A 22,968-nucleotide genomic window follows, 5' to 3' on the forward strand; every position below is an offset into this window, starting at 1 on the left:
GATCCCCCCAAAAGGCCAAAATTGATTTTTTTTTTTTTCCCCTTAAAAACACGATTTTATGCTTCAAATGCATCTTTGGGTCACTTTTCTTATATGACCTAACACCCCAACCCAAGACAATTGGCGGTCTCTGATTCTCATTACAGTAAGCTGAAAGATGGGAAATTGCTTTCCCCTCCCTTGCTAGATAATGGTTTGTTTGCGGTTTGTATTTTCAGCCCGCTCTTCTCCCTGTTACTCCTCGACAGTTTTTCTTGGAAAACCATTTAATCCTTTTGGGCCATGGAAATTGACTGCTTTCAGAAAAAGCTGACTGCGCGGGACTGACGAAAGAGAAGGGATGCGATGTTTGTACACCCCGGACTCGGCTGCAGCAGGGATCAGGCTGCTGCACATTTACTGCCTGGAGTCCCAGCTGTCCGGGCTTGTTTTGCTGTGGGATCACGGTTATGGGTTGAGGCAAATGGAAATGCTGGAAATGTAGCAATGTATGTCCCCGACTTACAGCATGGATCAAAAGAAAATCCTGGTATTGAATTCCTTGCCTGCAAACGGGTGGTCCCTGACAAAGAAACGCCAGTCTGCTGCGATGCAGAGTTAAAAAAAAAAAAAAAAAAAAAGTAGTACAACTTCCCCCACGTTTCTTGATGGCCTTGTTAAGCAGCCTCACAACATCTGCTCCCTCCACTCCACTTGCTTTGAAGCGCTTCGTCCAGGTTATCAGAATGCCCTGGTAAAACAAGAGAGAGATACTCAACAGGATGCCACCATAAGGCACAAATTGATTTTTTTTTTCCCTTAAAACAAGATTTTATGCTTCAAATGCACCTTTGGGTCGCTTTTCTTATATAACCTAACACCCCAACCCAAGACAATTGGCGGTCTCTGATTCTCATTACAGTAAGCTGAAAGATGGGAAATTGCTTTCCCCTCCCTTGCTAGATAATGGTTTGTTTGCGGTTTGTATTTTCAGCCCGCTCTTCTCCCTGTTACTCCTCGACAGTTTTTCTTGGAAAACCATTTAATCCTTTTGGGCCATGGAAATTGACTGCTTTCAGAAAAAGCTGACTGCGCGGGACTGACGAAAGAGAAGGGATGCGATGTTTGTACACCCCGGACTCGGCTGCAGCAGGGATCAGGCTGCTGCACATTTACTGCCTGGAGTCCCAGCTGTCCGGGCTTGTTTTGCTGTGGGATCACGGTTATGGGTTGAGGCAAATGGAAATGCTGGAAATGTAGCAATGTATGTCCCCGACTTACAGCATGGATCAAAAGAAAATCCTGGTATTGAATTCCTTGCCTGCAAACTGTCATAAAGAGCCTGCAAATCCCCCAAGGTAACAACTACATCTGGGGTTTCTTTCTATTCAGATAATGCTGAGCTGATTCAGAGCGTTCGGTATATAAGTAAATAATCATAAAAGAATGAAAAGAGCATTGACAGTAGTCAACAGGAAGGACGACTCAAATCAGCTCACCTTTTCATACCCACCCATACATTCACATCTATCGTAACAGGAGTCCAAGAAGCTAAAAACCAGAAAAGATGAAGCCTATAGGCACAAGCACCACTGCCCAGGTGTACATTCGCCCATAGAGCTCAGCTTAAAGACCAACGATGCGTCTTGTGCACATTCGCCCTCCCAACTGGAACTGCCACAGGGGACAGAGGGGTCAGGGCAGCCCTTTCCAGACCAGGAGGTATTCTCCTACACGAAATCACAAACTCAGTTTGCAGGAGTTTCGCCGTTGCGCTGCCCTCGTTAGCATCATTTAGAAACCCAGCAAAGCTCTGTGCTGCTGCGGAGGGAAACCACAGGCAAAGCCCACTCTGCAGGCGCAGCTTTAACGGGCAAAAGGGCCCCTTGCTCCTACATAATTTTCATCGTTCAGGGCACTGGTCAAACCATGTTGGCAACGAGCAGCTCCCCTCAGCGTGACCAGTCGCTGTGCTGGAAGGGTTTGGTTTTTTGCTTCGCCTGCAAGGCCTTGGCAGCAGGGAGGAGCCCCTGGAGGGCAGCAGGGTTGAGTGGGACCCAACCATGCCATGCCACCTTGTCACCCTTGGAGAAACCAGGACCACCCTGCCTCCTCTTGCTCACCACGCATGAGAAACCAGCACCCAGGCAAGCACAGCCTCACAGGAGCAGCAATCCAGGAACAAATGTGGCCCACAGAATCCAGAAAAACATATTTTTCAAATGCCCCAAATACAACAAAAACTCTCAGAAAGAAAGGTTTGTGGGTTTGTTTTTTTTTCTTTTAATTAAGAGACACCCTCCCTTGTCTCTTTCTATCCTCCTCCACTCCGCCACTGCTCATCTCCAAGTCTCTGCAGGTGTCCCCCACCCATCCCACAAGCTACCTGCCTGCCCCTGCCTCACACAAGCATGACTTCATCCCAGCTGGCTTGAGCAAACCAGCCCACAAACAAGCGCCTTTCATCACACAGCTAAACAAATTTTCTTAAGGGCAACTCAACTTCACAACCACATCCCCAGTGCGACTCTGCTGCGGTCGGTAGCCCGAGCCATGCAGCACGGCCAGATTGGAGAGCCACGCCAAAATCAACTCATCTCTTCTGAACGGATGCAGGAAAAGGCAGCTCTCTGTTCTTAGCTACGTTCAGACCCTGGGTTAATCAGCACCCTTGGTTTCAAGCTCTCAGCATCGCTCGAGAAGTGTGAAATGGGATAAAAATCGTGCCTCACGTGGCCCCCTTCCTCAGCACCAACATCTGGGGAGCTGTTGCACCAGGCTAACCTAGAGATCTGCACGCTAGGGAAGCGGGTCATGCTTTAACAGCACAACCTCTTCGTATGGATTTAACTTCCCTGCATCAATTTGCTTCACCGTTGCCATAGCAATGCCGTACCAGGAGGCTGCCGAGTCGTTTGAGATATGATGAGCAAAAGAAGGAAAGCATCATAGCATCCTTGTCACGGGAATCTCGGCAGTCGCTTCATGTGATGCTGGCTATTCCCATCCCTTTTTAAAGCACGTTGCTTCCAGGCGGCCTGCCCGATTGCCCTGGGTGCTGAGCACCCAGCTAGCATCATGGCTCAGCACCGCTGCTCAGGAGGGAGACCCTGATCCGGATCAGTGCGTGCACTTGGGAAGTCCAGCAAAATCTGAGCAAAATGCTGCTGGGCTGGGTCCTGCCCAGTTACACCCCATGGAGAGGTGAAAATGGCTGCACAGGAGGCAGGCAAAACTGCTGCCGTGTTTACACGGTAAACCATAAAACTGAGGAGCTCGAGCAGAGGCAGTACAAAACATCAGATGCCTCTTCGTCATCTGCTAACCAGCAATTTCAGACAGAAACATAAACACAAACATGAAGTCCGACAGTGAAATGTAACACCCATTTATCCCCAAAATGAGACCTGTCTGGGATACTGCTTGCATAGGAGTGTTTTAATAACATGGTAGCTCTTCTGCATGTTAAGAAAATTGTGAAATCTTCTTACCTCATCTAGCTTGGACTGTCGACATGGGAAAGAAAACGTAAACCCGACTGGTAATTTCTTGTCTTTGATTTGTTGTTTCTCCATGAAGTCTCCCAGGCATTCAGCAACATGATCAAAAAGCTGCAAGAGAATGAAGAGTATAAAACCACCACGATGAGGGATGCAGTTTCAGGGAGAAAATATTTCAAGCTGCATATGAAAACTGTACTGGGCGAGGGGAAAGGGCAAAATATCTGCTCCAAATTTTTAAAGATATATAAATGACAAGCTATGAAAATACTCTCAGGCAGTGTGCATTAACACCTTAATAATTAATAAATTATGACATACATTGTCCTTTTACACACCTAACGCTGCACGGCATCTTTTACACCCATATAAAACCCCTTTTTCTGAAACAAGCGGCACACGGCTCTCGAGCCTGCCGTAACCCTTCTACTTAACATTTGATGAGAACAAAAATGTTCTTTTAACCTTTCAGTAACAGGAACACCTCAAAAGAACATTTGGGATCCAGTCCCCCAGGAGGTTGAGCGCTTTTACAAGTGATGCAGAGAAGACAACATCTGCTTCACGCAAGCGTTGCTGAGACCAGAGAACCCAGCACTTCCAGGAGCCCCCCAAAAGGACATCACCTCTCACATCTATTCCTAAAGCACGCAACAAACAAACAAAAAGGGAGCCCAGGGGATGCGTCTAAATATTTTACGTGCTCTGAGAAAGAACCCGAAATGGGAGCATTTTCTACATTTTTTTTAAAATGCTGAACTCTGCCAGCAGCCTGCACCCGGCTCTCGGGTACCCGTTCCCAGCCAGACGCCTTGAAGGCCCCTCGATGGCCCCCTGTGACAGTAGCGCTACGTGTCCCCACCAGCCGGGCCAGGAGCCAGGCATGCCAGGGGCTGCGTGGGCATGAAGGCGAGGGGTGTCTCTCACACCGAGACCTATTTGGAAAGCCCCTCAGGTAGATGGCAACACTCAATGCCAAAATCAAGCCCTAGCAATGGCAGCAACAAAAATACACATTTGTATCTACCGGTACCAAAAAGCCAGACATGCCTTGAACTGACCCATACCACAAATGGATGTCAAACTATTAACGAGTCGCCGCCTGCCCCAGAAGATAACTGTGCCTCACATTTTAATTTCCCTGTAAAAAAAAAAAACAGCCCAACCCTATCTGCAGCATTGGTGGGACGAGGCCAGGAAAACTGCCCAGAAGATTGGGGATAATTGGGAGGGAGTACAAAAAGATATCTGTTGGTTGCAATCAGCCTGCACAGCTTTATTAAAGAATAATTTACAGAGTCACGGAGAGATGGGAAAGCACTACAGACAGGCTGCAGCAATTAGAAAAAATGAAGAGGAATATTTTGCCTTTCGAAGCACGTCAAGAAGTAGTGTGTGCTGTGTTACAGTTTAACAGAGCACCTTAAACCCCTTCCTAAAACGAGGGCAGATTTGATTAAGCAGAAGTACGGTAGTTTTCCAGGGAAAACATTGCCATTCATCATCCCGGGCAAGTCAAGGGCAGATCACTGAATGTGCACCGTCAAATGGCACAGGAAAGCAATGTACAGGGCTGCACTGCTGCAAGACTTCTGTATTTCCAGCTGTCACGATGAGGGAGAGAGGAAAAGGAGTAATGAAAAGAAGAACTATAGTTAAGTAATAAAACATGGCAACTTCTCCAGGAGGAACACAGAAATAACAGGAGTGTATGTTTTTATTAGGCTTTCCATCCGAGAGGATCCTGCTAAATACTCAATCCCGCTAAACTTTCAGCTGCTCCCAGGATTACAAACGATAACCAGGGGCCAACCTCAAACCCCTCAGGAACTCGGAGAGCAGGAAGCAGAAATACTGACTACGGATATTGCTACAAAAATCCCTCTCGTGCAATGAACCACGACCGCATAGAGAAGAGATGGGACCTGCTTTGTAAGTCCGACTGCAAAAGATCCCTGGGCATTCCCGATGCACTCCGGAAAGTCCGCGCACCTGCCGGTGTTTGCCCGTGCCATGGCGGCACGACCTGCCAAAACTCGCCTCCGTGGGCGAGCGCGCAGGCTTGCTGCAAGCGATGGGCGCCCGAGCACAGCCGGTGCCGCAGCCCGCCCGGGCAAACGCCGTTAACGATTAGCCACATTCTTGACACTACAGTAGCAGTGTCTCGTGGGTAACGCACGGTCTGGCTGCGCTACCGTTTTCAGTAAAGCACAGAGGGAAGGCACGGCTGAAAAGGAGAAGAGAAAGAGAGAGGCGTTTACTAATTTTGCTACCACTGACGGTCGTAAGATTACTGCTAAGGAGACTCAAGGAAGCATCTGTACGTGCCCATGCCCGTATTAACATCCAAACCTTACAACCGCCAAGTAACTCTGACAGGACAGAAGAGGCCACATTACAAAGCTCCTCTGGATTTCATTAAAGTAGGGCTGATTGAGGAAAAACCCAAATCGCCATCCACCCACAGGTGTGCAGTAGGGAACAGTGTGAGCCCAGTGTTTTATCAAATGTCAAAGACAGACAGAGCGAACGCCGCAGCCAAGATGAAAGGACCGGTCAGAATTTACACTTTTATGGACCTGAAGCAACACAACCACGGGATGCTCAGCAAAATGGTATCAGGCTTCATTACCTCCTCTGGCCATGAAGTTGCCTGCTCAGGTTGGGCTCCAAGAAGTCTCCACAAGGATGCATTTGGCTGGCAGCCAGCAGACTTTGGCAAGTGACTGAAGATCTGAGCTCAAGCTCCAAGCCCCTGAATGGGGAATATTTAAGGAGCAAGGAAAACACAGCTTCAGATCGGAAGCAAATCCATAACCCACCTCCAATGGTGGCAGAACACAAAAAGCAACACCAAAATCAAGCCTCAGGGATGCTCCCATTCGCTGAGCTGACACGGGAGACAGGCTTCTTACAAATTTTAGACCTGCTATTACGCTGCTGAAGTCAATGAGAGTTTTGCCCTTGACTTTGACAGGGAACTGTCTCCAACTGGCAAAGCTGTCAGCCTGTGCCTGACAGATGGGCAAAAATAGAAGTTTGAATGCAACGAAGTACAAAATACCAAAACGAACAGTGCTAGTGAGGCATGAAGCCGTAAATCGCAATCCCTTCAATAAGCTGATCACATATTAGGCTTTGAGAGTGTAACTCACTGAAGTTAATGACACAGCTTGCTGAAAAACATATTAGTAGCCTACCCAGCGCAGGCAGTTAAGTCCAAGTATTCCACTAATCTGGCTCAGAGGTTTTGGAGAACCTCAACCGTGTGCATCAGTCATAAGCACCAAAACCCCACCTGCCTGCACGCCTCCCGGGCACCCACCATGCTCCCCCATGAAGCCTCATGGCAAGCGTTTTAGTCGTGGTTGGATATTGTCACGGGACAACTTTGTACCCGGATGCAGTTCTGATGATGCTTCTCATTCTCCTCTTCTTTTCCTGGTACTTAAACCACTGGGAGCGGCTGTCCCCCCCCGCCCCGGGGTCAGCGGAAGCCTTGCTCGCCTCTTTCAGTTTAAAAGCCATGACAAAGCCCATCAGTCTGAGCTCCATGCTGCTGGTCCCCCACAGCCAAATGGCCTTCGGATATTTAAAAATTAGAAATGTAAACATGACAAAGCCCTGGAAAAAATGCAGACCTGATGCCTCCTTTCCTGGCTTCTCCTTACCAGCCTTATCACATCTCCACCAAGTCTCACCTTCAGTCAGCCTGCCTTGCCTCCCCGGGACAGACCCATGCCCCCGGGGGTGTGGGCAGCCCTGCTGCTTGTCGGTCTCCAGCTCCTGACACCCCTCAGACCTCCCGACACCCCCAATGGACAAGCAACCCCAAACCTGCCACCAGGCAAGCCCACCCGCCTTCCCTACCTCCACCAGCCACAGGCAGCTGAGCTCAGCTCCCCTCCAAAACTGTTCCGTGGGAAAGTCGCTGCATGATCTTCTGGCCAGATAACAAAGTAGTAATGTTAGGAAAAGCCTTAACAAGAAAGGTGTTTTATTGCTGTGGTTCAGGTGTCACAGCAACGCTTATACCAGTGCTACTTACAAGCCGTGATTGCCCTCTCACACTCGCTATTGCATAGGAATGCTGCAGCAGTTATTGGATACACACGTTAAGGGTATTAAGGTGACTACAGAAAATATATGAAGGGTCGAAATGCTGTTTGCCTAGCTTTTCTTTTTTTCCTCTTGTTTATCCTTCTGAAGCAAGCTATAAGTTTCCTGCAGGTCTCCTACTCCCAAGCAGTACCTCATTCTAGTAAAAAGTGTAAAAAAACCTGCTGTTTCCAACAACAAAAATTACCTGTTTTGTCTTACACTGACAAGGAGGCAAACCCATCAGTAAAATATTCATTGTAAACCACTTCCTGATCATAAAAAGAAAATAAATTCTTCCAAAGAACCCAATTTGAAATCCAAGTAAATGGCTCCAAACATTTCCTACTCTTGGAACATGGGAGACTTAAAAAAAAAAAAAACAAAAAAAAAAAACCCAAACTATCACTTATTCAGCAAAAATTAAGTTGAAGTTGGGCCAAAACATTCTATCAGCTTCCTGTAATTTTTCTAATGTACTTGTACTTTCCATGAATGCTGAGTTGCTCAGGCTGCCAGGTCAGATATGTGGCTGTCATGGGTATTTCCATCCCTCATCTAACGTTACAATTGCAGGGTTGGTCATGCTCGTTGCTTACGAAGACCAAATTGTTTTCCTGCTGTCCATTCCTACCTGTGGAAAGTAACTTTACTATAGAAGTCAGAATTTGTATTTCTAGGCCATTTTTTCCCCTAACTCAGCCAAAAGCCTCCCACACAATGACAGCAGATTTGCAGCACCCATGCACGCTCTATTACACTAACTACTGCTTATTTGTTTTCAATACCGACAACGAGCTGCAGTCGAGTCTGCGCACGCTGTCGGTGCGACTGTTAAGACGCTGAGGTCGTTCTTGTGGCCTTTTTCTAAAATGGCAGTGTGAAAGCAGCTAACCTTTAGAGAGACGTCCTCAAGAAGAGGTGCTTACCCGTGTTCCGCTGCCGTGCATGATATCTTCGGGCGTGTTATAAATCTCACTTTCCATTTGTACCGTCTGCTTTTTTTCATGCGATACCTTCACCCGCAGAATTCGGAAATAAGAACCGCCGAGATCCAGGGCAATGAAATCTCCTTTCTCTATGTGGAAAACAAGACATGAGCCATTAAAAATTGTATGCAACACAAATCTGGGAAACATCAAGCTCTGCAAATGTCCACTGCCTACAGCAAGGAAGTTCTAAGCTGCAGGGTGTCCATGTGAAGCATCAACCTGATTCCCTACAATTTAACACGAAGTTGGCGCAACAGCAACACCAGCCACCATTGATACGCAGGCAGCTGCAGCAAGGGTTTATCCAAAAAGAATGGACTAACAGAGGGCAGTCTGCATCCAGATCTCGTGATGCAGCTGGCAGAGCGAAGATCTCAGGGAAAGCCAAAAAGGTGTTGAAAAGAGAGACAGTAAAACGAAGGGACGCCAGACCACTGAATGAACCTGTGTCATTTTGGCAAATAACAGCGAACGGCGGCTGGACTGTGCACTGCCCTAAAATCAACAAATTACACACAGATGTAGTTAAAGCAGGAACCGCTTATTTCAACCCCAGAAGCTGAAATTCGCTGCAAACTGCAGCCAGGTAGCAGAAGAAGCAGAAGAAATGACAGCCTGAAAAAAATCCCAGGGCAGAGATTTGCTGCAAACTGCAGCCAGGTAGCAGAAGTCAGAGAAATGACAGCCTGAAAAAAATCCCAGGGCAGCCCCGTGCTGCTGCAGGAGTTGTTCAGAAGTCACGATCCCTTGCGCAGAGCCCCTAAATAACTCCCCAGGAGCCAGGGAAAAATAGGATACCTCCATCTCCCTCCGCGGTGGAGAAGGATTTGGATTTCAAAGGTCTGAAGCCAAATCCACTATTCCCCCCGCCCCCAACTCCACAGACCTCGGGGTATAATTCAGGCAACAGAGACGCGTGGTCTGGCTATCTGAGGAGCGACACTTTCAGCACCCCCTGGAGAGCAAGGCAAATATATATTTGACTGAACCGCCCGTGCTATCTCGCCTTATCAAAGAGGGAGCAAACAAAGAGAGCGATTGCTAAAGTCTGCAAAAAGACAATATTTAGGGAAGCAGCCTCCACAACTTCTCACACAGGAGCGCGCGTCCAGGCTGCAGTTAATCACCGAGGCTCTTTGCAAGCATTCGTGCCTGCGCACGGCATCCCCGGCTCACCGAGGCTGCTCAGAAGGCATTGAAGAAGAGGTGCACGGTGCCTTCTCATCCTGGTTTCCCCATCGATTTGTACCTTCCACAGGCGGGACGAGCTGTCCCCCGCTCCGATCCTGCACCACCGATGGATGTGCATTGCCTGTCCCATCCTCCAGCACTCTTTGGCCTCTTTTCATTCTTCCTTCCAACTTTAAAACTGTGGCTTTGGGGAGGCCATTCCCAACATCACCGTTTTTCCATTCCATTCCTAAATTCAACGTGGAAAGGCCTCTAGCAGTTGGGAAGACCTCTTCATGTGTCACCTCAAACTTCGACTCAGCCCTCAGAGCCTTCTGACCCCACACTGATACCATAATACTGGGTACGCAATTTATCCACGAGGATTTCCAGACCGATCTCAGGTCAAAAATCCTAAAGCCTGGCTTGGTGAGCTGCTCCTCCTCACCGCCTTGTGTGCCTCCAGGAGCCCCCTCCCGCTCAGCAACGCCGATGAGCAGGACGAGGCGTCCCTTGGGGCAAGACCTCTAGAAGGAACAGCCCAAGAGAGGCAGACACTGCAAAAGCCCTTACAGTTTTCCAAGGTTATGGTGTAATACAGCAACCAAAACGCTGTCATGTGAGAAACCACAAAGAACATTAAGCTCTGTACAGAAAAACATAGCAAAGCGACTGGGAGCCCACAACTCCGAACAATCCTCCAAACTGCAAAGCCACTTTTCCTTCTTGCTGCTTAAGACATGGGCAAACTCAAGAGTTCGCCGAAACGCAGATCTTGCAGTACTTCTCTACCTGTTTCTGAACAGCGTGGCTTTAAACATCACTTTGCTCCTGTACGGACGTCATTTAAAAGGTGAAAATACCCAAGCTGTAGATGCAGTTCCCTTCATTGGGTTCAGCGTAACAAATTCCGTAACTCATAAACCCCTTCACCGCAACAAGACCGGAAGCGAAACATTTACCACAAGTGCCTCATTAAGCCAAATACCTGAATAAGCTTCATCATATGAGCATCATTTGTCAAATGCAAGCCATTACCTCCAATAAATAATGGAAAAAATCAACACTGGACCAGATGGCCCCTTTCCCAGCCTAAACGAGCCTCAGTGCATATCTCAAACAAATACTCCACTTCAGAAATATCTTCCCCAGCAGTAAATGAACAGATTAGCGTGTTTGCTCTCCAGCACCATTAAGCTCATCGCAAGGTAAAATTTATTAAGCATTATCCTTTTCAGTTAAAAAGAAAAAAGAACTCTGAACTAGGATGTAAAGATTTCTGTATGCAAAGTTGCAGTTTTCTTTCAGTGCATTTCAGGAATTAAACCCAAGTAGCAGCATTTAATCTATGCTTTATCACACCAAGATGCCATCAAACCTGCTGTAAATTAATTTAGGAAATTGAAATTTGAGAGCATTTTGAATTAGCCTGAGATACCGTTCTGGGCACTGGGCAAAAAAAAAACCTTGTGGCTCTCATAAATTAAGCAACTCAGAATGAAGCAAAAACACCCTGCTAACACCAACGTCCCCAGCGGCTCCAAAATTATTACTCAAAAGCTCCTTGTTAATGAAGGACAGAAGCACAGATCTGAAACTAAACAACAGTATTTTTCTGAATAGTCAGCTCTCATAATAATAATCAGACTCAGAGGAAAGAGCTTACAAGGCAGTAAAATGAGAGACGGGCCAGAGAAAAGGGCAGAGCTTTCAGCCTCTGGCTTATACGGAGGGACAGCTGAAGGCAGAAATTGCCATCGGCCGGGAGCCGAACCCACACTTTGGGCACAGCAACAGGGACACATCCACGTGCCCCCCCCCCCCCCCCCACCCATCAGACCCGCACCCCGTCCCCCCCCCCCCCCTCGAGACTTTTGGAGGAAGAGGGAAGGGGGCACCGCATCTGCCCTGGCTGCATCTGTGCAAAAGCGGAGCCGGCCGCGGCAGGCACATGCAGGTGAGTCAGGGAAAGAAATGCCACGACACCCACCCACAGCAAATATTGCTCATACCCGGGGTCAGAACATGCCTTTTCTAGGCAAATCATGGAATGGGATTGCCTGCATTTCTAACAGCTGTCTGAAGAGATGCTCACAACATGTATATATATATATATATATACAGATTATTCTCATGTTATACAGAAATCATCCGGGGCAAAGCAGTGCCTTGCTCTAATCCAGGCTGCAAATACACTGCCCACAGTGTGCCTGTCCCGGGGAGGCTGGCAGGAGCCAAGTGGGCACAGGATCAAGAACCGAGCACCTCGTGCGCAACACACAAGGTTGCTTTTTTAAGTAGGTGTGTAATACGTGATCTGAAATTAATGCCTTGACATACAGACATGCATATGCTTCGACCAGGGCTACCCACTCTCTGGCTCATGCTCAGTCCCAGCAGCATTCAGCAATCTCTCCCATGTCGCCTGGCCGGGCACAGATCCCCTTTTCCCTGTGCCATATTGCATCAGTTTGTGCCATATTGCATCAGTTTGTGCCATGGAACAATTTTCAAAATTTTTTGACTCACTGCAAGCAGCTCGGATTTGCTTACCTGCAGTGCCCGACGGAGCAGGGTACCAGGGGACAGATCTGTACTCCATTAAACACGCGTGAAGGAAAAAGAGGGGGATTTCAGAGTTGGTAAAAATGCTGGGATTCCATGCAAAAGCCCTCAAAAGTCACCTCACCTGCAAACCCTTAGAGCAACCTCTGCCCATGACCCAGCTGCGTGCGGCAGCTTCGGGCTTTCTCAACAGGCTGCAAATTTCAACACAATATTTCAACATAACAGCCAGCAGTGCTAAATTAAGGGACATGCGGGATTCGAGTTTGTTCTCCCTTTGATTATTTTTTCTTAGGCAGAGAATCACGTTTCAACTAAAAAACTTAAGGTGGCAGAAAGCAACAGCGAAGCAGAACTATCAAAGATTTCCACCTGCCAGACAGCGCCAAGCAACACAAAACACCAGGCTTCACGTGCTTGCAGCCAATAAATTCTTGATTTTAATTCAAAAAAAAAAAAAAAAAAAGCCTCAAAACAGGTAACCGTGTTATGCAGCTCTTGCAACTCTGCAATTTCTGCACACAGGGACGTTATTTGTGGTAGGCACCAAACTACAGTTAACCAACTCACTCTACATGAGAACGAAATCCAGTGTGACCACTAAATAATAAACACTATTATATACTGTTTATAAATATACACTCTCTATATATATATTATTTTTTTTTAAATAAACACTAAAACAAGTAATAGGGGCAATCTTGGTCTCAAATACCAACACAACATCTTTTTGGTTTCAGATAGCTCTTTGTGCCACTTTTATCAGGTACAGTGAGCATGGAAAAACCCCAGTCCTGCATCTGGATGGAAAAAGCTCAGTAGAGCAGAGCAGCAGCTTCGGAGCCATACACTGCAGCCTCCTTGAGTGCCGCGTGTTTGCCCTAAGACGGCCTGCGAGAGGTCGCTACAAAAAGCAAAACGAATGCCCGGAAACTCAAATTCAGCAAATAAGGGTTCACACTTCCCCTAGGGAAAAAATAAGGAGGAGAGGAGCTGTTGAGTCAAACAGCAAATGACTAAAAGCCACTGAATTTGTTAAGACTCTAGATTGCATGAGCGTGAACTGTACAAATCAAAAGTCTTCCTATGTGAAGTATTGATCATCGACAGACAAATCTCGGTGTAAACATACTGGCTATTAGCGGACTGACTGCTAGGAAGGCCTCTTCCACTGGCAAGAAAGTGGATTTGACACAGGAATCACAAAAACCTCCAGCATCTGTGGGAACAGACCTACGCACCGAGGGGAAGCTGTCTTCGAAACGTCGTCCGGGCTTGCCAGAAAGCAAACCACTCTTGTTCTTGGTAGCACATCGGCGTATTTCTAACAGGTTTCCCACGAAGCACACCATGTTTAATACGGAAAAACAGATGCTCAGCTCCTTACCTGAACCATCAGGAATGGACCTCACAAATGTAGGAAGCATCTTGACTGCAGCCGTTGGGTTAAAGTCCCTGGAGAGGCCGTTCTTCATCTCTCTCCTGAAGCGAGCCATAATGTCTATCAGCGTTTCGTCAGAGAGCCGCATGGCGTAAAGGTATTTATCAATCTGGGGAAAAAGACAAACACCACCATGGAGTGAAAGGCTGCCCTGAGGTGCCCAAGCAGGGCTGGACCTCTCTTTAATCGCAAGAATAGCCTGCATATAGCCCCAGCTGGGCCCCGGGGCTCTGGCCAAGCTGACGACACAGCCACACGCTTCATGCCTTGTCTTCTTGACTCAAAATCAAGGAAGAGGTGCAAGCGCTCGGACCTACGTGAGCTGAAGCCCACCCCATCCTACTGCCTTCCCAAGGCAAGACCCAGTCCCACATCCCTCTGCCTCCTCTTTTCCACAGAAAACAGTTCGCCCACAGCCCCGTGCCCCTATCTCCAGCCCTCGCCCCACTTCTCAGCTCTCTGGACCATCCATGAGCTGGACAGCTGAAGACAGCAACCCCCGTCTGGCACCTTGCTGGGGTGATGTGGGTGCTGCTGCAGTCCACAGAGGTGCCTTGTATTTAAAGCCTTTCATCGCGAAGGACTTGCCACAGCGGTTTCGACGCTATGACCCAGGCTGAGAAATGACTCCTGTGTAGCAGACCATTTTCCCCATCCCACCCCAAAGCTATCACAGCCAGAGGGTCAGGAGAGGAAGAACTTGGCTGTGGGCAGGTAGCGTATTCCTCCTCAAGACAGAACATCAAATTAAAACTTGCTGACTTCTGCCTTATGGCTTCCCAAGACGGGAACTTGCTTTACCTCCCTGGAAAAAGGAGATGGTTCCAGTTTTTCAATAATATTGCTTTCCATAGTGTTACACCAGTCTTCAGGATCAGGAAGAGCGAGAGATGCTTTGATGCCTCAAAAACACAACTTGGCCTTGGGGGGTTCTTGCTAAACGCACACGTCCCACCCCTTTTACCTCAGCTGCCAGTCTGTTCTTGCCTTGTTTCATTATCTGCCTTGGAAATTTGGTGCTGCAAACAGCTCAGACTGGAGCCACACCTTTGGGATCACTTCTGCTTCCAGCTTAGCAGGGCCAATAAAACCCTGTCCGTGTTTTCTGTCCTCAGCAAAACTGGGAAATCCACCCCATTTTAAACCCCAGACCATCTCTGTGCCAAGGCCACCTGTGTCTCCTTTACTGGTCTGGAAGCCTTGAGAGCAACTCACCTCTCAGCTGGCATTACATCCTAGCAGGACCAATGCCACAATAAAACGCCCCATGTGAAACCTGTGCACGCAAGCTCCATATACTGCGGACTTTGAGACAGGAAGTAACCGTGTTATGCAGCTCTTGCAACTCTGCAATTTCTGCACACAGGGACGTTATTTGTGGTAGGCACCAAACTACAGTTAACCAACTCACTCTACATGAGAATGAAATCCAGTGTGACCACTAAATAATAAACACTATTATATACTGTTTATAAATATACACTCTCTATATATATATTATTTTTTTTTAAATAAACACTAAAACAAGTAATAGGGGCAATCTTGGTCTCAAATACCAACACAACATCTTTTTGGTTTCAGATAGCTCTTTGTGCCACTTTTATCAGGTACAGTGAGCATGGAAAAACCCCAGTCCTGCATCTGGATGGAAAAAGCTCAGTAGAGCAGAGCAGCAGCTTCGGAGCCATACACTGCAGCCTCCTTGAGTGCCGCGTGTTTGCCCTAAGACGGCCTGCGAGAGGTCGCTACAAAAAGCAAAACGAATGCCCGGAAACTCAAATTCAGCAAATAAGGGTTCACACTTCCCCTAGGGAAAAAATAAGGAGGAGAGGAGCTGTTGAGTCAAACAGCAAATGACTAAAAGCCACTGAATTTGTTAAGACTCTAGATTGCATGAGCGTGAACTGTACAAATCAAAAGTCTTCCTATGTGAAGTATTGATCATCGACAGACAAATCTCGGTGTAAACATACTGGCTATTAGCGGACTGACTGCTAGGAAGGCCTCTTCCACTGGCAAGAAAGTGGATTTGACACAGGAATCACAAAAACCTCCAGCATCTGTGGGAACAGACCTACGCACTGAGGGGAAGCTGTCTTCGAAACGTCATCCGGGCTTGCCAGAAAGCAAACCACTCTTGTTCTTGGTAGCACATCGGCGTATTTCTAACAGGTTTCCCACGAAGCACACCATGTTTAATACGGAAAAACAGATGCTCAGCTCCTTACCTGAACCATCAGGAATGGACCTCACAAATGTAGGAAGCATCTTGACTGCAGCCGTTGGGTTAAAGTCCCTGGAGAGGCCGTTCTTCATCTCTCTCCTGAAGCGAGCCATAATGTCTATCAGCGTTTCGTCAGAGAGCCGCATGGCGTAAAGGTATTTATCAATCTGGGGAAAAAGACAAACACCACCATGGAGTGAAAGGCTGCCCTGAGGTGCCCAAGCAGGGCTGGACCTCTCTTTAATCGCAAGAATAGCCTGCATATAGCCCCAGCTGGGCCCCGGGGCTCTGGCCAAGCTGACGACACAGCCACACGCTTCATGCCTTGTCTTCTTGACTCAAAATCAAGGAAGAGGTGCAAGCGCTCGGACCTACGTGAGCTGAAGCCCACCCCATCCTACTGCCTTCCCAAGGCAAGACCCAGTCCCACATCCCTCTGCCTCCTCTTTTCCACAGAAAACAGTTCACCCACAGCCCCGCGCCCCTATCTCCAGCCCTTGCCCCGCTTCTCAGCTCTCTGGACCGTCCATGAGCTGGACAGCTGAAGATAGCAACCCTCGTCTGGCACCTTGCTGGGGTGATGTGGGTGCTGCTGCAGTCCACAGAGGTGCCTTGTATTTAAAGCCTTTCATCGCGAAGGACTTGCCACAGCGGTTTCAACGCTATGACCCAGGCTGAGAAATGACTCCTGTGTAGCAGACCATTTTCCCCATCCCACCCCAAAGCTATCACAGCCAGAGGGTCAGGAGAGGAAGAACTTGGCTGTGGGCAGGTAGCGTCTTCCTCCTCAAGACAGAACATCAAATTAAAACTTGCTGACTTCTGCCTTATGGCTTCCCAAGACGGGAACTTGCTTTACCTCCCTGGAAAAAGGAGGTGGTTCCAGTTTTTCAATAATATTGCTTTCCATAGTGTTACACCAGTCTTCAGGATCAGGAAGAGCGAGAGATGCTTTGATGCCTCAAAAACACAACTTGGCCTTGGGGGGTTCTTGCTAAACGCACACGTCCCACCCCTTTTACCTCAGCTGCCAGTCTGTTCTTGCCTTGTTTCATTATCTGCCTTGGAAATTTGGTGCTGCAAACAGCTCAGACTGGAGCCACACCTTTGGGATCACTTCTGCTTCCAGCTTAGCAGGGCCAATAAAACCCTGTCCGTGTTTTCTGTCCTCAGCAAAACTGGGAAATCCACCCCATTTTAAACCCCAGACCATCTCTGTGCCAAGGCCACCTGTGTCTCCTTTACTGGTCTGGAAGCCTTGAGAGCAACTCACCTCTCAGCTGGCATTACATCCTAGCAGGACCAATGCCACAATAAAACGCCCCATGTGAAACCTGTGCACGCAAGCTCCATATACTGCGGACTTTGAGACAGGAATCGATAAATAATGCCATTTGCAAAGGAAACACAGACAAGCAGAATGTAATTAAACCCTAAACTGACTGTAAAACCAGCACCAATTTAATTGCTCCTGCAGAAAGGACTTCTCTCCACACGTCATCAAGGTCTGCACCAGAAGATAGCGTAGCTCCCCGAGCCAGGCGCCCTCCCACCGTGACCAAGCATTTGCAGAGCAGAGGAAGGCAGGCGTGGATGGATGGCACTGCTGGGCACAGGAACCTGGTCTGATCCTGAATCCCAGGGCTAGGGCAGGGGCCAGGCAAGCCCAAACCGCGGTGTCACAGCCAGAGGCTGCACAAGCTGCGAAGCATTCAATGCCATCGCTCGCAGGGGAGGAGCAAAAGGGTCACCAAATAGATGCTAAGGGGAAGTTACAGCGCAACAAAATACCATACGTTTGCTCCACGAAACGGTGAAGGGATGGTGCAGGTGTGTGGCTAAAGAGAAGAGCTGAGCCCAGGTTCTCCATCACGGAGGACACATGTGAGACCCAGGGCAGCATCCCCACATCCCAGCTGTGGCCTGTGCCGCCCCGACGGGCTGACAAGCCCTGTTGCAGCAACAACCACAGCCAGCCACTGGTGTCATTTCACCCCAAGAATAAAAACCTGGGTGGGATGCACCCTCTCTGCAGCCCCGAACGGTGCGGGGATGGATGCGGAGGCTGTGTCAGGCTGGGCAGGAAGGTCTCTTCTCCGCGGCAAACCCTGCCGTAGGGTTTTTTTTTTAGCACAGACTGTCAAGCCACGCTGTCAGAGCATGAGGTTATTCCCTTTTAAGGTGGGGGGGAGGGGGAACAAACCCCCCTCTTTTAAGGCTGAGCTTTCAGCAGCCCACGCTGCCGCTCAGAGGCCCGATTCCCCAGATCTCCCAGCGAAAGCTACACTAACACATCATTCACACAGTCAGACATCACTGTGCAATTAAAATACCCCTCTACAAAGCCCCGCTTGCTGCATCCTCCTCCCAAAAACAGGGCTGGAGGATTCCCCCCCTTCCCCCTCCCCCAAAAGCCCCGTTGTAAATGCAGGCTTTGGCGTTTCCACAATCAGGACCAGATGAGCCCTCCCCACCCCTGCCCCTGTGCTACCCTCAGCAGCGAGGGGAAATGGGAGGGAGGGCTCTTTTTCCTCCTGTAAAAAAAAAAACCACAAACCAAAACCAATGAGCGCCCTCAGCGCCCTTACATAATTGGGCTGGACCCTCCTGCACGCAGGGAGCATCGCCTCGCGTTGCATCGCGGTGCCTTGCATCGAGGCCATCTTCACCGCTGAGACTGGGGGGACGGCGGGGAGATGGGGACTAAACCTCAGTTTGAAACAAAATCACTCCTATGCGTTACAGTTTCCAAAATTAAAAAAGAAAAAAAAAAAACCAAACAAAACAATAAGCTTTTTTTTCTTCCCCCCCCCCCCAAGCGTGGGGGGGGGAGCTGGAGGCTGGATTATGGGATGGAGGTTTAATAACTCCCTGCTCTGCCTGCAATAAAAGCCGATCAGAAAGCAAATCTTGGCCTTATCCGAAGGGAAGCAGTGGAGGGGGTGGTAGGGACAGACGGGAGCTGCCGGCCAGACACGAAGCCCCGCTGAGGCTCCCCGGTGGCTGTGGCCTGGTGGGAGATGGGTGCCAGCCCCTCCCAGGAGATGGTGGAGAGCAGGAGCAATTTCAGGCAGGCAGTTGCGTGGGCAAGGAGCAGAAAACGCTCCTTTATTTAGCTGCCACCTCAGAGCCACCCCCCTGCTCCAGGAAGGGCATCTTCCCAGAGTGCCGCTATGGGAGCCCTCCAAGAGCTCAACCACTTCTTTTTTTTTTTTTTTTTTCCTTAAAAAAACCCCCAAAAAACCAAAAAAACAGCCAGCCAGAATCTGTGAGCAATTTTTTAAAAATAGGATTTCATCATCTGAACCGTATGCACGTAATTTTTCTTGGTCGCATAGGAAAGACGGGTTTTGTACTTGGGGAAAAGAAGTTTCTGAAAATCCAGCCGTGGCAGCAGCCCCCATGGGAAGTTGTGAATAATTATAAGCGCATACCCCAAAAAACCAAAAAAACAGCCAGCCAGAATCTGTGAGCAATTTTTTAAAAATAGGATTTCATCATCTGAACCGTATGCACGTAATTTTTCTTGGTCGCATAGGAAAGACGGGTTTTGTACTTGGGGAAAAGAAGTTTCTGAAAATCCAGCCGTGGCAGCAGCCCCCATGGGAAGTTGTGAATAATTATAAGCGCATAATGAAACAGGCTGTTCCTTAAACGCATGCCTCATTCCCGGACACTGACAACAGTCAGTGGTATCCAAGAACAGAGCACTCCCACAACAATTCCAGAAATCATTAGCACCTAGTTTCCTGACACAGCCTTTGCGTGAAAACCCTTCAGCATGTAAACATTTTTCTGCAGAGCTAATCATACTCCATACTCCTTTCAGCACCGGGAAGATTCACGAGGAGCCAAGGCATGTTAAAACAAGTGGTTTAGGCGCCCTAAAACTGTTTGTGCTTACTTATGATTTATCAGATCGGTTCCTAAAAAGTCTTTATACTGGCAGGTCACGGCTACAGGGCTTTTTTTTTTTTTGGTTGCTACATTTTACACCTCATTCCATTGCATTCTTTTCAAGGTTAAACGACATTTAAATGGCACTCTTGGATTGCAAGATTTATTTTTTTTTTCTTCGCCCGTCAGATAATAGGAAAAAAATGTATCGTTCCCCTGACAGACAGAAACCAGGCAACACCTAGAGTTGCTGGGGCCAGCTACTCGCAGGTACCAACCTGTTGGAAACCAAGGTACTCAAAGGCGGTTTTACAAAAGGGCCAGGGGCACAGATGCCAGGGAGGCCCCGTGGTGCCCGCAGGATGGCAGTCAGCCTTTTAGAGAAATGGAGGCCTCGGTTCGGGCTGCGCAAAGTCCTCTGTCGCAGCAAGGATGCTGAGCTCAAGCTGCTGCCGAGGATCACAAACACTCAGGCAGCAGATGTTTGCAAAAACATCTGGATAATTCATCCTGCTTGGAGTAAAACCCCCATGCCTGTTTACGTGGTACAGGGCATCGTGCATCACCGGCTTTCTTCTGCACAGCAGGGTCACGTGCGAGCGCACGTACGCGTGGTTTCATGGGGAAAATGCCCCCTTGCAGGAGCTGCCAGCGCGTGATGAACCACCTGCATCTTCAACACCGCACACCCACCCTGCCTATTCCTCCCGCTCGCCACGACTCATCTTGAAAAACGTTCCAGAAACTGCAAAGTGGAAAAAAAAAATTACTCTGAAACTTCAGGGAGCGTCTAAAATCCAGCAAAACCAGTATGGAAGCAGCACACATTAGCTCTTAGACCCAGGGCATCCTGAGGGCCTGAAACCAGCAGCCCCATCTGCACCCCCTGGCAGGGATCCCACCATAAAAGGCAGCGCTAAGCATTAGTGCCACACAGGGATGGGAACCCCCAAAAAGGAGGAAACAGGGTGGCAAGGGAAGAAGGAGGAGGTTCAGCCTCGGAAGAGTGGAGACCCCTGTAACAAATCCCTTCCCAAATTCACCTCGCCAGTGCTTTTAACCCTTTCGCACCCCTCCTGTGATCCACGGCAGCATCCTCAAGGTGACCCGCCACCTGTGCCACCAAAGGCTGAGCCGATCGCTGCCATGGACCAGCGAGGCAGAGAGGCGGCCACTGTGGCCAGGAGCCCCACGGGGCAGAGTGGCGAGCGGGGGCAACGCCTTGGTCGGCAGCCGGCGGCCCCAAGCACGTACCAGCAGCAAGTGCTGCTCTTCCGGAAGCAGAGAGGAGAGGGAGGGACCTGAAACGAAGCCATGCAGGCACGTATATTCCGTATATTCCGTCAGCGGCACACCGAGATGGAGCGCAAACCCCGCTTTGCCCTGCTGGGTACCAGGGAGCGGAGCCCACCAGCTCCCAGGGGCTGTGGGGCAGCAGAGCAGTGGGGCAGAGCCTCCGACTGCTGCAGAACCCCTCCCTACAGGGCAGCCAAAAGCGAGGGGGCTCAATACCCGTTCCAAAAGGATATAAACAGGAAAAGATGTCTTACGTCCTCCAAAACCGGTAGCCTGACTTTTTTTTTTTTTTTTAATTTGGTTTTTTTTTTATTTGGTTTTTTAATTGGATTTTTTTTTTTTTTTTAATTTTATTTTTCAGTCAAAACCAGATTGATCCGTAAGAACACTTTACAGCTCCCTGGCCAAACGATTTCCCGTACCGTCAGACAATAGCAGCCTCATGGTGCCAAGCCAGCCCGCAGTAAATAACCCCCAGGACCACCACTGAGCTTTTCCCCCCCCCGTGCCTGCATGCTCCCACCGTGCCTTCCCCACGCAGCCCTTCTGCTGCTCCTCGGCCAGCGCACACACTTGCGCTTATCTTGGGTTTCTAAATATAACAGGCACAGTGAGACAGAGAAGGCCTTACCCAGGCATGCACGCCTGGCGCCAGCACTTACAAATCCTCCGGGAAAAGGAAAATAAGGGGCCTGGGGAAAAGGGAGAGCCACGTACGTGGGGGCCAGAAGATGTGGGGAGCTGCAGGCTGTGCACAGCCCTCAGCCCCTCATGAGAACCACCGGGTGGAAAAGCAAAAGACCTAAAACATGGAAGATGTGGAAAATATAGGGTGCTATAAATGTATTTTAGGCACCAGAGGGGTGGGCACGGGTGAGCACAAGGAGTGGGGCAGGATGGGTCACCCCCCCACCCCAGAATCTGAGGTCTCGAAGCCCAAGAGGTGCTCTCCTCCCGCCAGGACAAGCCCCCAGACCACTACAAATCCAGCTAACGCTGTCACTGAGGCTTCCCCAAAATATTTCAGGGATGCCTTCAGCCATGCGCCTTAGCCGGGTCCCGCAGCACCGCTGGAGGAGGTGGCAGAGGGGAAGCTTCTGCTTCCTGGCATCAGCCTGGCTCAGTGGTATTTGCAATTATTTTCCCAATTTGCGTCCCGGCGCCCCTAGGCCCAGGCTCTCCATTCCCTACAGCTCTGCAAGATGCTCGGCCAGGACCTCACTGCCATGGTTTTATTTCTCCTGTGCTCTGGGCCTGATTCCTTGTGGCAGTGCTAAATTATCCCAGGGCTATACCAAACCGTACGGCAGCAGCCGCCTACCGCCAAAGGAAAGCAGCCCATAGAGACACTACCTCTCTTTTTAGGCACAACGAGCAACCACTTCCCGGACGTTCAGACGCTGCAGTGACACATAATTCAAAAACTACCTGCCCTTCATCTTCCTCACCCCCCGTGCTGGAGCCACAGATGCCCACGGGTACCCTGGGGGAGGGAGATGAGGAACTCCCCTCTCCAGGGAGGCTGGTGCCAACGAAAAGCCCAAAAGGGTGATCGCCATCGCCACCCCCATCACCACCCTCCTCATCGCCACTGCCCCACGGCGTGGCCCCAACTCCTGCCCGGGTTCCCGCGGCCTGACGGGCAGCGCTGCCGTCACCCCCGCACCCCGCTCCGCTCCCCACCGGGGATGCTTTTTTTTTTGGGGGGGGGGCGTTCAGGCTGGGCTTAAAAAAACAGGTTTATTCCCCTTTCTCCCCTAGCAAGGGTCGCTATGGGGTCAAAGCAATAAAACCCAACGGGGGGGG

The 22,968-nt window shown here is 49.3% G+C and overlaps 1 protein-coding gene across 1 annotated transcript in view; it reads right to left on the reverse strand.

The window, feature by feature from the left end:
• HK1 (hexokinase 1) overlaps positions 1 to 22,968 on the reverse strand; it is a 51,579-nt gene that overhangs the window by 19,711 nt on the left and 8,900 nt on the right. The window contains exons 2-5 of the mRNA XM_035892560.1: positions 15,974 to 16,136; positions 8,507 to 8,655; positions 3,471 to 3,590; positions 635 to 730 (exon numbers count right to left, since the gene is read on the reverse strand). Of these exons, the coding sequence (XP_035748453.1) occupies positions 635 to 730; positions 3,471 to 3,590; positions 8,507 to 8,655; positions 15,974 to 16,136 (528 nt within the window). The remainder of the gene's footprint in view (positions 1 to 634; positions 731 to 3,470; positions 3,591 to 8,506; positions 8,656 to 15,973; positions 16,137 to 22,968) is intronic.

Source organism: Egretta garzetta, unplaced genomic scaffold (genome assembly GCF_000687185.1).
Source record: "Egretta garzetta isolate BGI_Z169 unplaced genomic scaffold, ASM68718v1 scaffold204, whole genome shotgun sequence".
NCBI lineage: Eukaryota > Metazoa > Chordata > Aves > Pelecaniformes > Ardeidae > Egretta > Egretta garzetta.